General features: G+C 35.2%; 1 protein-coding gene across 1 annotated transcript in view; it reads left to right on the top strand.

Moving 5' to 3' along the window:
• LOC106873641 (uncharacterized) overlaps positions 1 to 12,957 on the top strand; it is a 69,503-nt gene that overhangs the window by 13,444 nt on the left and 43,102 nt on the right. The window contains exons 3-4 of the mRNA XM_089353404.1: positions 6,906 to 6,989; positions 8,824 to 8,895. Of these exons, the coding sequence (XP_089209530.1) occupies positions 6,906 to 6,989; positions 8,824 to 8,895 (156 nt within the window). The remainder of the gene's footprint in view (positions 1 to 6,905; positions 6,990 to 8,823; positions 8,896 to 12,957) is intronic.

The following is a 12,957-nucleotide window of genomic DNA, read 5'->3' as shown; positions in this document are numbered from 1 at the left end:
TATGATATATAAATAGTCTTTATAATTTTGTTAAGTAAAATTATGGTTCATGAAAACTTAGACTAACAGCCGTTTGTATATTGCAGACATATTATCTCTCAGAATGGTTTCACAGTCACACCATTTTTTTCTTTTTTTTTTTTTAAAAATGGCTTTAATTGCAATGGCATAGAATCAATGAACAGGGATATAAATTAAATAATACACGAAAGAGTGTGTAATTAGTGTAACTGAAGAAATTTAGGGAGGAAACGGTAAAACTGGGGATATAAGTGAAATTAACAAACGCGATGTAAATTTCCGCAATGCGACAAAACTATACTCAGTATTGCAAATGTGTACAAGACGGAAAGCGGCGAGCTGGCAAACACGTTAGTACTCCATCAAAAATGCTTAACTGCATTTTTGCTCGTCTTCTGAGTTCAGATTCCGCTGAGGTCAACGTTGCCGTTCATCCTTTCGATGTCCATAAACTAAGTACCAGTTGAGCACTGAAGTCGATGTTATCGACTCACCGTCTCCTCTGAAATTGCTGGCCTTGTGTCAAAATTTGAAACCAAAATTATAAATATGAATGTGAAGTTTGTAATTGTGCCAAGATGGAATGAGAAAAGCAGAATATCTTTAAATTTACTTATTTAAGTAAGAATGTAGAACCTGAAATGGAAAGGGAGAAATGTGAAATTTCAGAGAAGTAAAATGATAATCTGTTAGAATCAGAAAATGGATTGGGAAGAATTCTGGCAAGATAGGTATTGTATTCCACATTATAAACAAGAAACAGTTGGATTTTGAGATTTTTCTAGTTATTTGAAAGACATTTTAGATGTACTGTAGTCCCTTGTAGCTAATGCTTGTAACCACTTAGGAGTGCGGTTCTACTTTGGTATTCTTGCTTAATAAATTGAAAAATGAATTCTTCGATCGTAAAAACCAAAATCTCAGACTTGAGAAACCCACAGAGAAATTGAACGAACATGTTTCGAAATGATAAATAAAGATTAACCAGAAATTTGAAAACAAAATAATTAGAAATGCTATCTTGTTTAACGCAAAGATTGCAGATTAGAAATTTTAGAGAAAATCATAAGAGAGGAAAATACATAAATTAAAAGGGTGAAGACAAAGTGGGCCACAAAAATGAATGAGTCTCATAGCGGAAGATTAGACTCTGCATATTCCTGGATTATTCCACGGGAAAATCATCTGAAAGAGATAATATTCATAACGTACATATACGGTTCATAAAAGTTTCATAAAATATTGCAGCATTTTAAATACAGAAATGTTCAATACATATAATTAATTTAAAGAAAGAAATATCTCAAAAAGAAAAAAAAAACACTGAATCTGTATAAATATGAACATTGTATAGTCATTTCAACGCATTAGCAGATCATAAAATTATAAACAAGAAAAATGATTAACTAACAACTGAAAAAAATAAATGAACGCCTACCAAAAGAACTTAAAGGTTACAGAAATAGGTCACGCATTTTTAAAACCCACCTAAAATAAATCAATATTTGTAATAAACGGTGTGTGCAGAAAGAAAACGGAATTTAATATCAAATGTATCCTTACATTTACTCCACTAACTGCTCAAGTTTAGATACCTTGAGCACTACAAAGTGTATTCTGTACAGAGAATATCTGTCTCTCATCTATATATACTCTTTACTCTTTTACTTGTTTCAGTCATTTGACTGCGACCATGCTGGAGCACCGCCTTTAGTCGAGGAAATCGACCCCAGGACTTATTCTTTGTAAGCCTAGTAATTATTCTATCGGTCTCTTTTGCCGAACTGCTAATTACGGGGACGTAAACACACTACCATCGGTTGTCAAGCGATGTTGGGGGACAAGCACAGACACACACACACACACACACACACACACACACACACACACACACATATATATATATATATTATTATGATTGACCGTTGACTGAACACTATTCAATTTTTTTCTCCGTGTTTTTCTCCTTGTCTCCGTATTCTTTCTGTTGAAGAGCGTAGCTCGAAACGTCAAAGACTTTCCGTATTCCCGAGCGTCATACTAATACATCCTTTTGTTATTTACACCACCTGTCCTCGTCTGTTGTTGTTTTTTCGTACATTCTCCCATATATATATATATATATATATATATATATATATATATATATATATATATATATATATATATACGATGGGCTTCTTTCAGTTTCCGTCTACCAAATCCACTCACAAGGCTTTGGTCGGCCCGAGGCTATAGTAGAAGACACTTGCTCAAGGTGCCACGCAGTGGGAATGAACCCGGAAGCATGTGGTTGGTACGCAAGCTACGTACCACACATCCACTCATATATTTTATATATATATATATATATATATATATATAAACAAATAGTAAATGAGTATATACATATATACGTACAGGTATGTGCATACCGACATCCACCTGTATGTATAGGTGCATATCTGGGTACAGGACATTGCAAACAAAACGTAGACAAGAAAACACACAAGCCACATACAATTAAAATTAATCAAAGGACATACTAAGAATGTCTACCTGCTGGAAATGACAGTCAAAGAAACTCTTATTTCAATCGCCAAAATACACTGATCATAACTAGAGAAATCAACCGCTCGAAGGCAAACGTGCTAAGACAATCTTCCAGCTTACGTTTAAGTATTTGGATTCACATGAACCGGTTTCTGCAATGGCAAAAATAGCGTTAGCTTCCTGAGTACGGGTTACCATGATAGAGACTTCCGACCCGTCGTGTTGAAGTCTGTGCTGTGACTGATTTGTTTTGCACGGAAATCATGGCAGCTACCAGTGTGAAAATAATTTCAGTACGGAGCAAATAAATCACGAGAAAAAATAATTCACAAAACAATAATTTGCGAAGATACCATTGACGCTGTTATTACCTAGAATCGATAATAAAGGCGATTGCAGGCTCCAAAAAGGCATAACATAGCAAAAGGATTTAAATTAAACAAGGAACATACTAAGTATGCTTACTTGCTGGAAATAATAGTCAAAACTCTACCTATATTTTACACCGGGTTAAAGATAATAATGAGATTTGATTACAATTTGATATACGAGGTTTTGCTTAATAATTTTTGTGATTCTAACATTACTGACATATCACCCTCAATTACATAAACTTATATAAACTCTTGAGTATACAAAATTATATGCACCATCGACTACACAAACTTATACACCCACGATTATACAGACTTCTTTACACCCTCAATAATAACGGCTCATATACTCTCTTAACCATAAAATTTATGTACACCATCAGCTACACAATATTATATATACCCCCTATTATACAATCTTCTATACATCTTTGTTTATGCAAGCTTATATACACTCTTGACTATGCAAATTTATATATACGATCGACAACACAAACTTATATAAACACTACACATATACATCATTAATATTAATTTCATATGTATATCTACATCTGTATTAGATATATGAACTTGTATACAGATGCAATTATACAAATTTATATACATTATCAGTTATACAAATATTTACATACCTTCAACTATACAAACTTTATACACATTTATCTATCCAAATTGTTGACACCCTCGATTGCACAAAGTTGCGTACACACTCTGTATATACCCCTTTTAATAATACAAATTTTGATTACATTCTTTATTTAAATATACGTGGTAAGAAGCTTACTTCCCAAACACATGGTTCCTGGCTCAGTCTCATTGCATGGCATCTTGGATAAATGTCTTGTACTAAGCCACGGGCCGACCGAACCTTTGTGAGTGGATCACCGCCTGATAACTTAACCGGTGTTGGTGTGTTTAGGTCTCCGTAATTTGACATACATCATCACAGTCTGCTGTGATGATTCTAAAATACAACACTTAAAAACCTAACGGTATATCTTTTTTCTACCCCTCTGAAGAGATTTTGCACAACACAATGATTTTATTAATTACTATTTAATCTATTAGTCCTAATTGAAACAGCTGTAAGGGACCATGTTTGATTTTTGCAGATAATATATTTTTTATTAAATGTTATATTACTATTTTCTTACTTTCTTATATACACACATTTATATTTATTTATATATATTTATAAATATTATATACACACCCATCCACACATAACTCACACGCACACACAACTCACACACTCGCACAAACACAGACACACGCACACACAGACACACGCACACACATACATACAAATATATATACGGTGGGCTTCTCTCAGCTCCCGGATGATAAATCCGCTCACAAGGCTTTGACCATCCGAGGGCTATAGTAAATAACACTTGCTAAAGATGCCACATAGTGAAACTGAACTGAGAACCCTGTACTTTGTAAGCAAGCTACTTAACACACAGCCACATGTAAAATGTCTCCAAACCGAAACCATTAAAACGCTTGAAATGGAAATTCCGTTTCATGTATCATTTCAATGTGCAACTCTGTCCTCTCGGGTTCTCTATAAGGTAGATACGTGTTTCCAGTAGTAAATTCATCATCACTGTTGATCTGTTTATGTTGCTTATGTCAATAGAAATAGGAACGCCATTACACATACTAGTGCTATATGGGAAATATTGCAAATCAATAAAATTAATTTAGATGGAAAAGAAAAAAAATTGAGTCAAATTGTAGTTATACACGTTAATTGATTAATGAAAGAATTCATTCGACTCATTAGAGAACTCCCGACACTTTATAGTTCTTCTAGATTAGTCTATAGGTCTTGGTTCATCAAAGAACACAAATCATTTTTAACCTTAGAACTGATAAGGTTGGTTACTCGATTTCCATGGAGTATAAATGACTAAGGTCACAAAATTCCACTTGAATGGGACCCCGCTCCATTCAGTGCCAGCAATTTTGAGGGGAGGGAACAAGCTGATTACACCGATATCAGTATTTGGTTGGTACATTATTTCATCGACCTTGAAGAGATGAAAGGCAAAGTTAACCACGGCGGTATTTGAACTCAAAATGCAAAGAGCCAAAAGAAATACCACCAAGTATTTTGTACTACGTTCTAACGATTCTGCTAGCTCGCTGTCTTCTCGGTTAATTCACATTATCCTAATTAAATTATATAATTATCACGGTTCTTTATAGTGTCCATTGTTTATTCCATGGGCTGTTAGTTCAATATTACTTCTGGATAAGTTACAAAACACAAACCTGATAAATTTTGGCGTGACAATGAGAGTAGGTTCCAACGTATTCGAATTCTTTTCCAAACAGCCTTCCATTTGAAAAAAAAATATTATTACGTAATACCGAACTTATGAATTAAATTAATATATCCCCCCCCCCACACACACACACACAAGCACACCAAATTTAAATCTCCACTTCAGTATCTCAATTATCAAATGTCAAGTATAAAACTTATTCTTTTATTTGTTTGTTTGTTTATTTATTTGCTCATTATGGAACATAGGAAATGATATGGAACTAATTGAAGTTCTATTATTATATTTTAAATCGATTTTTAAGGCTCAAATACGAAACTAATCATTTCTCCATCGCTGCACACATGAACAAAAGCATTTCACATGTAATGAAGGACATAGAGTATAATTGGGGAGTGTTGACTTCGAAGGAGTTTAACAATAACAATGGTTCGTGCAGTCCCAAATTGATTACGGAATGCAGATCGAGCTAAAGATCATATGAAAGATTAAATTTATGATAACTGCCCAAACTCGAAATATAACTCAGAAAAATAAAATAATAATTGATAGTTTGAATTAAATTCATTTTCATTTTCAATTCATTTGAATATGTATTATGCGATGGTCCTGTAAAATATTTTACCAGAAAGAGGACTCTTACACACGCCAGTTCAATATATGTAGCACTTCCGTATCCGGTCCGCAATACGTAAACACAATTATCTGAAGTACAAAAACACAGCCTCAATGTTATCCTCATCTTCCGTGGGGCAACATCCCGTAGTTCTTCAGTTTATTTCCTTCATTACCTGTTTACAGTGGAATGACTTTTATCGTGTGCAGTGATTAAGAACTGATTAGTTGCATATTTGAATCTTGTACTTCTAAACAGAACTTACAAATCGATTTTGAAATATAAAATAATTAAAACTCTGCTTGAGTTATAATTTTGAACGTTCGATAACGAGCGAGAGAAAGAAAAAAAAACTATGTTATCAATATTTTTAATTGACAGAAGATTCTAATATCGAAGTAGAGATTTAAAAGGGAGGGCAGCTTACTAATCAAAATAGATAATGCTATGAGTTACACTTCGTAATCTTCGTAAATAGTCTCTGTATTTGAATGCTGATGTATGCGTGATGTGCATAAGTGTTGAGATGGACGAGTGGTTAAGCATTTCGTTTCGTAATCACGATGTTCCGGATACGATCCGACTGCGAAGCATCTTGGGTAAATATCTCCTGCTTTAATCTCAGGTCAAAATATGTCTTGTCTTATGAGTGAAACTGTATCGGCGGAAACTGTGTGGAAGCCTGATAGATGGACTCCATCTTTGTTTCAATGGACCTGTTTTGTCACGTGATATGTCGTATTGATTCTTCCTTACGACTGCACTAAAAGCAAGCGTGGCTGACGAAGACTCGACCCATTACACGCTAATATAAGAAACAAATTGATAAAGTGATCGAGAAACTACTAGAATATTGTACGTTGAAAGAGAGATGGAGCTATTTCCTGTATGTGTGAGAATCATCAAACGACATTAATCATTTGGTAGGAATTAAATGGAATGATCGGATCGTTCACATCCAGATCGTGCTGAGTCTCTTGTTAATATTTATTTATATCACTTACTTCAAAAAGTGCTTTAATTACAAAATATCAATCGATAATCTTTGCACATTGGTTCTTTCAGATGAGTTCGTCATCATCGCTGGGCTCGGAAAATATAATAGATTTGCATGGAAAAAACTTGCAGAAAATTGAGAAAATCTCCACGGTAATTCATTTTCTAAAATATTCTTTGATATATTATAAAGCTCTTGATTCACTATATAACGTTTAGATAATTATATAGGCCCTTGTCTATTACAGAGTACTTTTAGGTCTGTTTCTGTGCTTGAGGACACGCATAGTGTATTTTAACTGAGAAACAACTATAACTAGGTGCCTAGTTATTGAGCGCAGTGTTATTCATAGATTAGGGAACTGGAAGATATACGTGCACCAATGTCGTGTAATAGATATTTTGGGGGATTTAAGGCAAGTAGTTCGGATCCTTATTTGTATAAATTAATATTTAAATATCGTTTTACGAAAACATTGATCTTCCTTAATGGAAGGGAAATAGCGTTCCAATAAATTCGCTCATCAGGAAACCTGAAAGAAGGAACGACCGACAAATAGATAAACAGAGAGACAGACTGACAAACAAATAGACAGACACTGTTGTAGCATCGTGACGCGGTCTCAAGCCTAAAGATATTTTACTGTACTACTTTCTATTGTACTATTCTAAGAGATGTAGATTCTTTCCTTTCCTCCTTCGGTTTCAGAAGCCATGTAAAATGTCATGGATATTCCCTTTCTTCCTCTGATTAAGCCAGTTACACACAGATTAATCAAGTGATAAATCCCTTAACCAGAGATACTGCTCCCGATAAAGAAAGAAAAACAAAACATAATTAAGTTACAGTGTTACTTGATATATGACAGGTAATTTTGGAAGTATAATGTTGCCACCATGGGTATCAAGAGGAAATCTAGAATACATACAGTAATTACAATTTAACTTTTATCAAATGTCTTGGTGCTTATACAAAAAAGCAAGGATGAAATGAATACATATCGTCGAAAATAAAATATTTATTATATCAAAATAAAATTAAAACCAAATTTCCTAATTGTAGGACTTCTCCCAAACCTCCTTCTGCCAAGTATGTGCACTCATCCTGTACCTCTTGTGTTAACTCCTTCTGTATCTTCCTTTTATTCTCTCTGCATACAATGAGAACGTAACTGGAGAAATCAACCTACTACACGAAACTTCGTTTATCGCTGATTCATTCACCGGAAGAACAGAGTACGCTCAACTGTGAACCATGTTATGATTATCACAGATTGGTCTTTGATAGCAGGTGTTGGGTGGACTGTCGAAGATTCTGCCTACACCATATAAACGCACCCTAGCGACATCCTTCCCCCCACCCCCTCACACACACACACACACATAATCCTCAGCTAACAAGAAATCACCGACTATCGTTTGTGCTTACATGAACGTGTAGCGAATCTGCGTATTTATATGGATTTTCGCACTCGTACCCATTAACATCGGACCAGTGAACAGAGAAGCTATGAAGGTGCTTCATCCAAACAAGTGACTCAGGCGAGTATCTTTTCAGCTGGAGAAGTTAAATAAGATCAAAAAGATACGAGACGGTGGATGCTTCGCAGCTTTAGGAATTGAGTTTGCTGTCAATAAATCAACCATTAAACGTTAGCACGTATTTCGTGTCTTTACGTTCTGAAATCAAATTCCGTCCATGTCGACTTTGCCTTTCATCCTTTCGGGGTCGATAAATTAAGTACTAGTTTCGTACTGGGATGGATCTAATCGACTGGCCCCCACCTCCCCAAAAATGTCTGGCCTTGTGCCTAGAGTAGAAACGAAAAGAGTAAATCAACCATTTATTCCATTTAAAAGTGCATGTGGTGATTCACGTATCACTGTTTTTATTATAATTTTACCAACGCATCGTGATAAACGAGGATAGATGTGTTATTGTACACAGATACTGATATTAATATTGCTAAATTAATATTTTCTACAGAAGCAGCGCCCCAGCATACTAGATCTATCGTGTAACACCATAGAGAAAATTGAAAACTTGAACAATCTGAATGTAAGTATATGTGAAATTGGCGTTTATTATTCAGTAACAAAAGTTTTTGAAAATGCATTGAAGGGCGTAATATTATTTTTTACTTTGATAAGAACAAATGAGTACTAACCATTGTGATGCTTTATCAAACTAAAGATACAGCGATTCTTAATAATGCGGGTAAAGTTTGCGAAAAACAAATGTATGTATATGTATATATTTATGCGTGTACGCGCGCGCGCATACATATTACACACATAAACCCACACACACGCGCGCGCACACACGTATTTATATACAAGTGAGTGGACAAACGAAAGAAAGAGGCACCCAGTCATTTAATAAGAGTTACATATATATTTACGAAAGCGTTCTGAAAAGTTCCTGGTTTGGGATAAAAGAAAATACAGGAGAATAAGTTAATTATGATTTTATTCAGCATACTTCCCTTTCAAATTCACACACTTGTTGTAGCGGTCTTTCGGTTTTTGTAAGTCCTGTAAAAGAACTTGGATGTTTGGGCCCCCAACCAGGTCATTCAGGATACCCTTAAAGCCAAGAACTTTTCAATACGCCTCGTATTTGAAATAGTTTGATTCAGCACCATGCAGCTTAAAGTTTTGTAGGCATGTTATAGAAACCTAGCTCGTAGGACTCAGCAGCCGAATTGAGAGGTTCAAGATGTTTAAGGTGGCTACCTGAAAATGGGATGCTATCGTTCAGGATAGGTCATGTGGTGTTACCACATATGGAATTGAAATTTCAGCGACATCATATCCATTTACGTAGAGATCCCAATATGAATTTCATGGACCTGGTGGCATCTCGTTGCCTAGCTGGTCTTCGAAGGGACTTGAGAAACATCGTATCCATGGCCGACGCAGCGGGGCAGATCGTGTGTGTAAACATATATATAAGGAGATTTTAGGACTATCATTTTTGCTTGTTGCAAAATCTGCGACTGTGAGTTCGTTTGAAATTCATATATTGCGAGCAGAAGCGAGCTACAACCATCTCTAGCAGACGATGTGTATAGTACTGAGGAATGGCAGAAATAGCGCGAAGCCAAAACTGGCCTCCTGGTCCTGATGCTAGAAGGTAGTAGAGGTTCGCTTCCCTGCTCACAATTCATCGGATGCAGCTGTGCATCGTTAACCAGCTAGCGCAGATGTCCTCTTGGCGTTAAAAAGTCGTAGTAGAGTCTGTTCGAACGAACAGCCATGTTAAAGTAACTACGATGTATGTACATGCGCGCATACGCGATTGTTATGAGCATTTTTACTTCTTTACATTTTACTTCCTTCCTTTCGGGTTTTTTCCTCTTATTTAACGGTCATTCTAATAGCTCTTTTGTCTTAATAACAGTCAATTACATAGTAATTTCCCTTTGTTTAACGGTCATTTTCATTGCATATTTTGATTGCCTCGATAACTGAAGAGATGCCGGAGCAGGTTTCCGCCCCGACATCCGAAACTCGGGGTCTTATTATGGCAACCGAATAATTGTCACATGTTGTACTACAAATAAATTCCTGTATTTACATAATATCGAAGTCTCTTTCATTCTTTTTTGTCTTACCATTAATATATATATATATATAAACTTTAAAAAGTTTGTTCGTTTTTTGTAATTGTGAAATTTTTTCGCCATGAACGGTTTGTGTTTTTAAATGAAATGTATTTTTTCTGATGTAATATCTGTTCCTGAATGATGTGTAAAGAAATTTTGATTTAAGCATCTTAATGAATTCTTTATACTGAAATATATATTGAAGAAGATAAATATGTTCTTTTGAATTTATACGTTTTTGCGTCGTAACTCGTTTATTATTATATATATATATATATATATATATATATATATATATATATATATGTATATAAAAAGGAATGCAAAAATGGGACAAGAACGCAAAACATCCAGACAGATGATACAAAAAAAGGACAAGAAGAAACAAGGGCTGGTCATTCACAGTTTTCTATCCTCAGTCGCGTTCCAGATTATCTTCGCAATTTCGGCTGGTTATACTCGAGATTGCTCCAATCTGGCCAGCCCCAAGGAAAAACTAAGCTAAGAGCACTAGATTCCTTAGAAGAAAGCAGCAAGGTGAGAAAAAAGCCTGAGGACCCTTCTTTCATGGCCACAGATTCACTCAAGAGTTGTGAGAGAAATTAGATAGCACTTCCATTCATGTTCCCTTAACGGTAGGCTAAATCCAGTTTCATGTCAGGACCTGAACCTTAGTTACCAATGCTTATCAATACACAATCTTCACAATCTTCCCATTATGTTAATCAATAAAATGATCAGCATATCGATATTTAAATGGTTTCAAGAATAACAGAACACATGCAATTTCTTAATGCAGTAAATTCGTTCGCAGAAATATATCAGGATTAATGCTGTATAATATCAAACGTCGGTTTCAATTAACACTGTCAAATATTTCTATATTGACTATTTCGATGAAGGGGAAAAGCAAGTTTGATTCATTAGGGATCACACTTAACGCATCATATTTAGTGATTATATAGATATAACAAATATAACATCTACAAGCAATGATTAACCTACGTATATTGAATTATACTGACCCAGAACTGATATGAAGGTGCATTCCAGATGTTTTCAGACTTTTTCAGGAGAGACATTAATTTCAAAGAAGTACAAAACGCTAATCGTCTTCAAAGGAAGATCCTCAACTTCGATGCACTTAAGTAGTTGTAAATTGTCAACTTAATGTGACAGTCCCCTGAAGGGAATAATACGACTGTTGGTTAGACCTAGGAAGCTGCACCGCTTCCTGTCGGCCTTGACACATTTCATGTGTCCTTATGTTTACAAGGACACAGAAAATGTGCCAAGGCCGACAGGAAGCGGTGCATCTTCCTACGTCTAACCAACATTATTCCCTTCAGGGGACTGTCAAATTAAGTTGACAGTTTACAACTACTTCATCGTAACACTACTGTATAAATCTCTCTGAGAGATTTAGAAATGTATTATTTCTAAATTTGATGCACTTATTAAGTACTCTATCCACTTCGTGAAGGCCCCCATGGAATTTCTCCCAAGTGAAGGTGTCCAGGCTCCTTGCCATAGCCTACTCCATCTTCAAAACGACTGCTCCTTCAGTTTGGAGAACAACCAAAAGCCATAGACAGTAATGTCTAGACTGTAGGGGCGGGAGGTAAAGAACAGTTTTGGCGCCCATCTTTGTCAAGCAGGTTCGACTCATACAAATGAATCCCCAAGCCGCCTGTAACGTTTTGGCCCAGTTTAACACAAGAATCTATTGCATAGCGAGATTCACAGCGAAAATGTTCCCTGGAGTAGTATCTCCTCATAGATAATATATGTCAAAACAACATGTATATGCTATTCAACGATATTTCATTTATAAAGCACATATATATATATATATATATATATATATATATATATATATATATATATATATATATATATATATATACATATGAGTAGTACCTGTATTTCAAAGGGCCAGCCTTGTCACACTCTGTGTCACGCTGTAAATATATATAAATATTTATGTATATATATATATATATATATATATATATATATATATATAAAATTAACGTGCCAGTGGTTGAGCACTCCACAGACACGTCTATCCTTAAAGTAGTTGTCAGGGAGATCCAGCGTGACACAGAGTGTGACAATGCTGGCCGTTTGAAATAGAGGTACTACTCATTTTTCCCAGATGGGTAGAATGGAGCAACGTGAAGTAAAGTGTCTTGCTGAAGGACACAACGCGTCGCCGGGAATTGAACTCACTACCTTATGAGCATGAGCCGAATACCCTAACCACTAAGCCGCGCATAGGCATAGAAAAGGGTGTAGAAAAAGTTTTCTTTGTCTATATGCTGAAAAGAGACGCTATATCGCTGAACCACATTAAATATTTTAGTGAAGATATTTTATGTAGTTCGACGATTTAGCGTCTGTTTTCATCATATAAGCGAAGAAAATTTTTTTATACGCCCTTAATTATAATTGCATTTATAATTTCACCTTAATAGGTGTCTTTTATATGTTGGTCACTGATAAAATTTTTA

The sequence above is a fragment of the Octopus bimaculoides genome, chromosome 6, assembly GCF_046866305.1.
Source record: "Octopus bimaculoides isolate indiv1 chromosome 6, ASM4686630v1, whole genome shotgun sequence".
In the NCBI taxonomy this organism is placed as follows: domain Eukaryota; kingdom Metazoa; phylum Mollusca; class Cephalopoda; order Octopoda; family Octopodidae; genus Octopus; species Octopus bimaculoides.
Note: the sequence above shows the minus strand (reverse complement) of the source record. Positions and strands in the feature narration are given on the sequence as shown.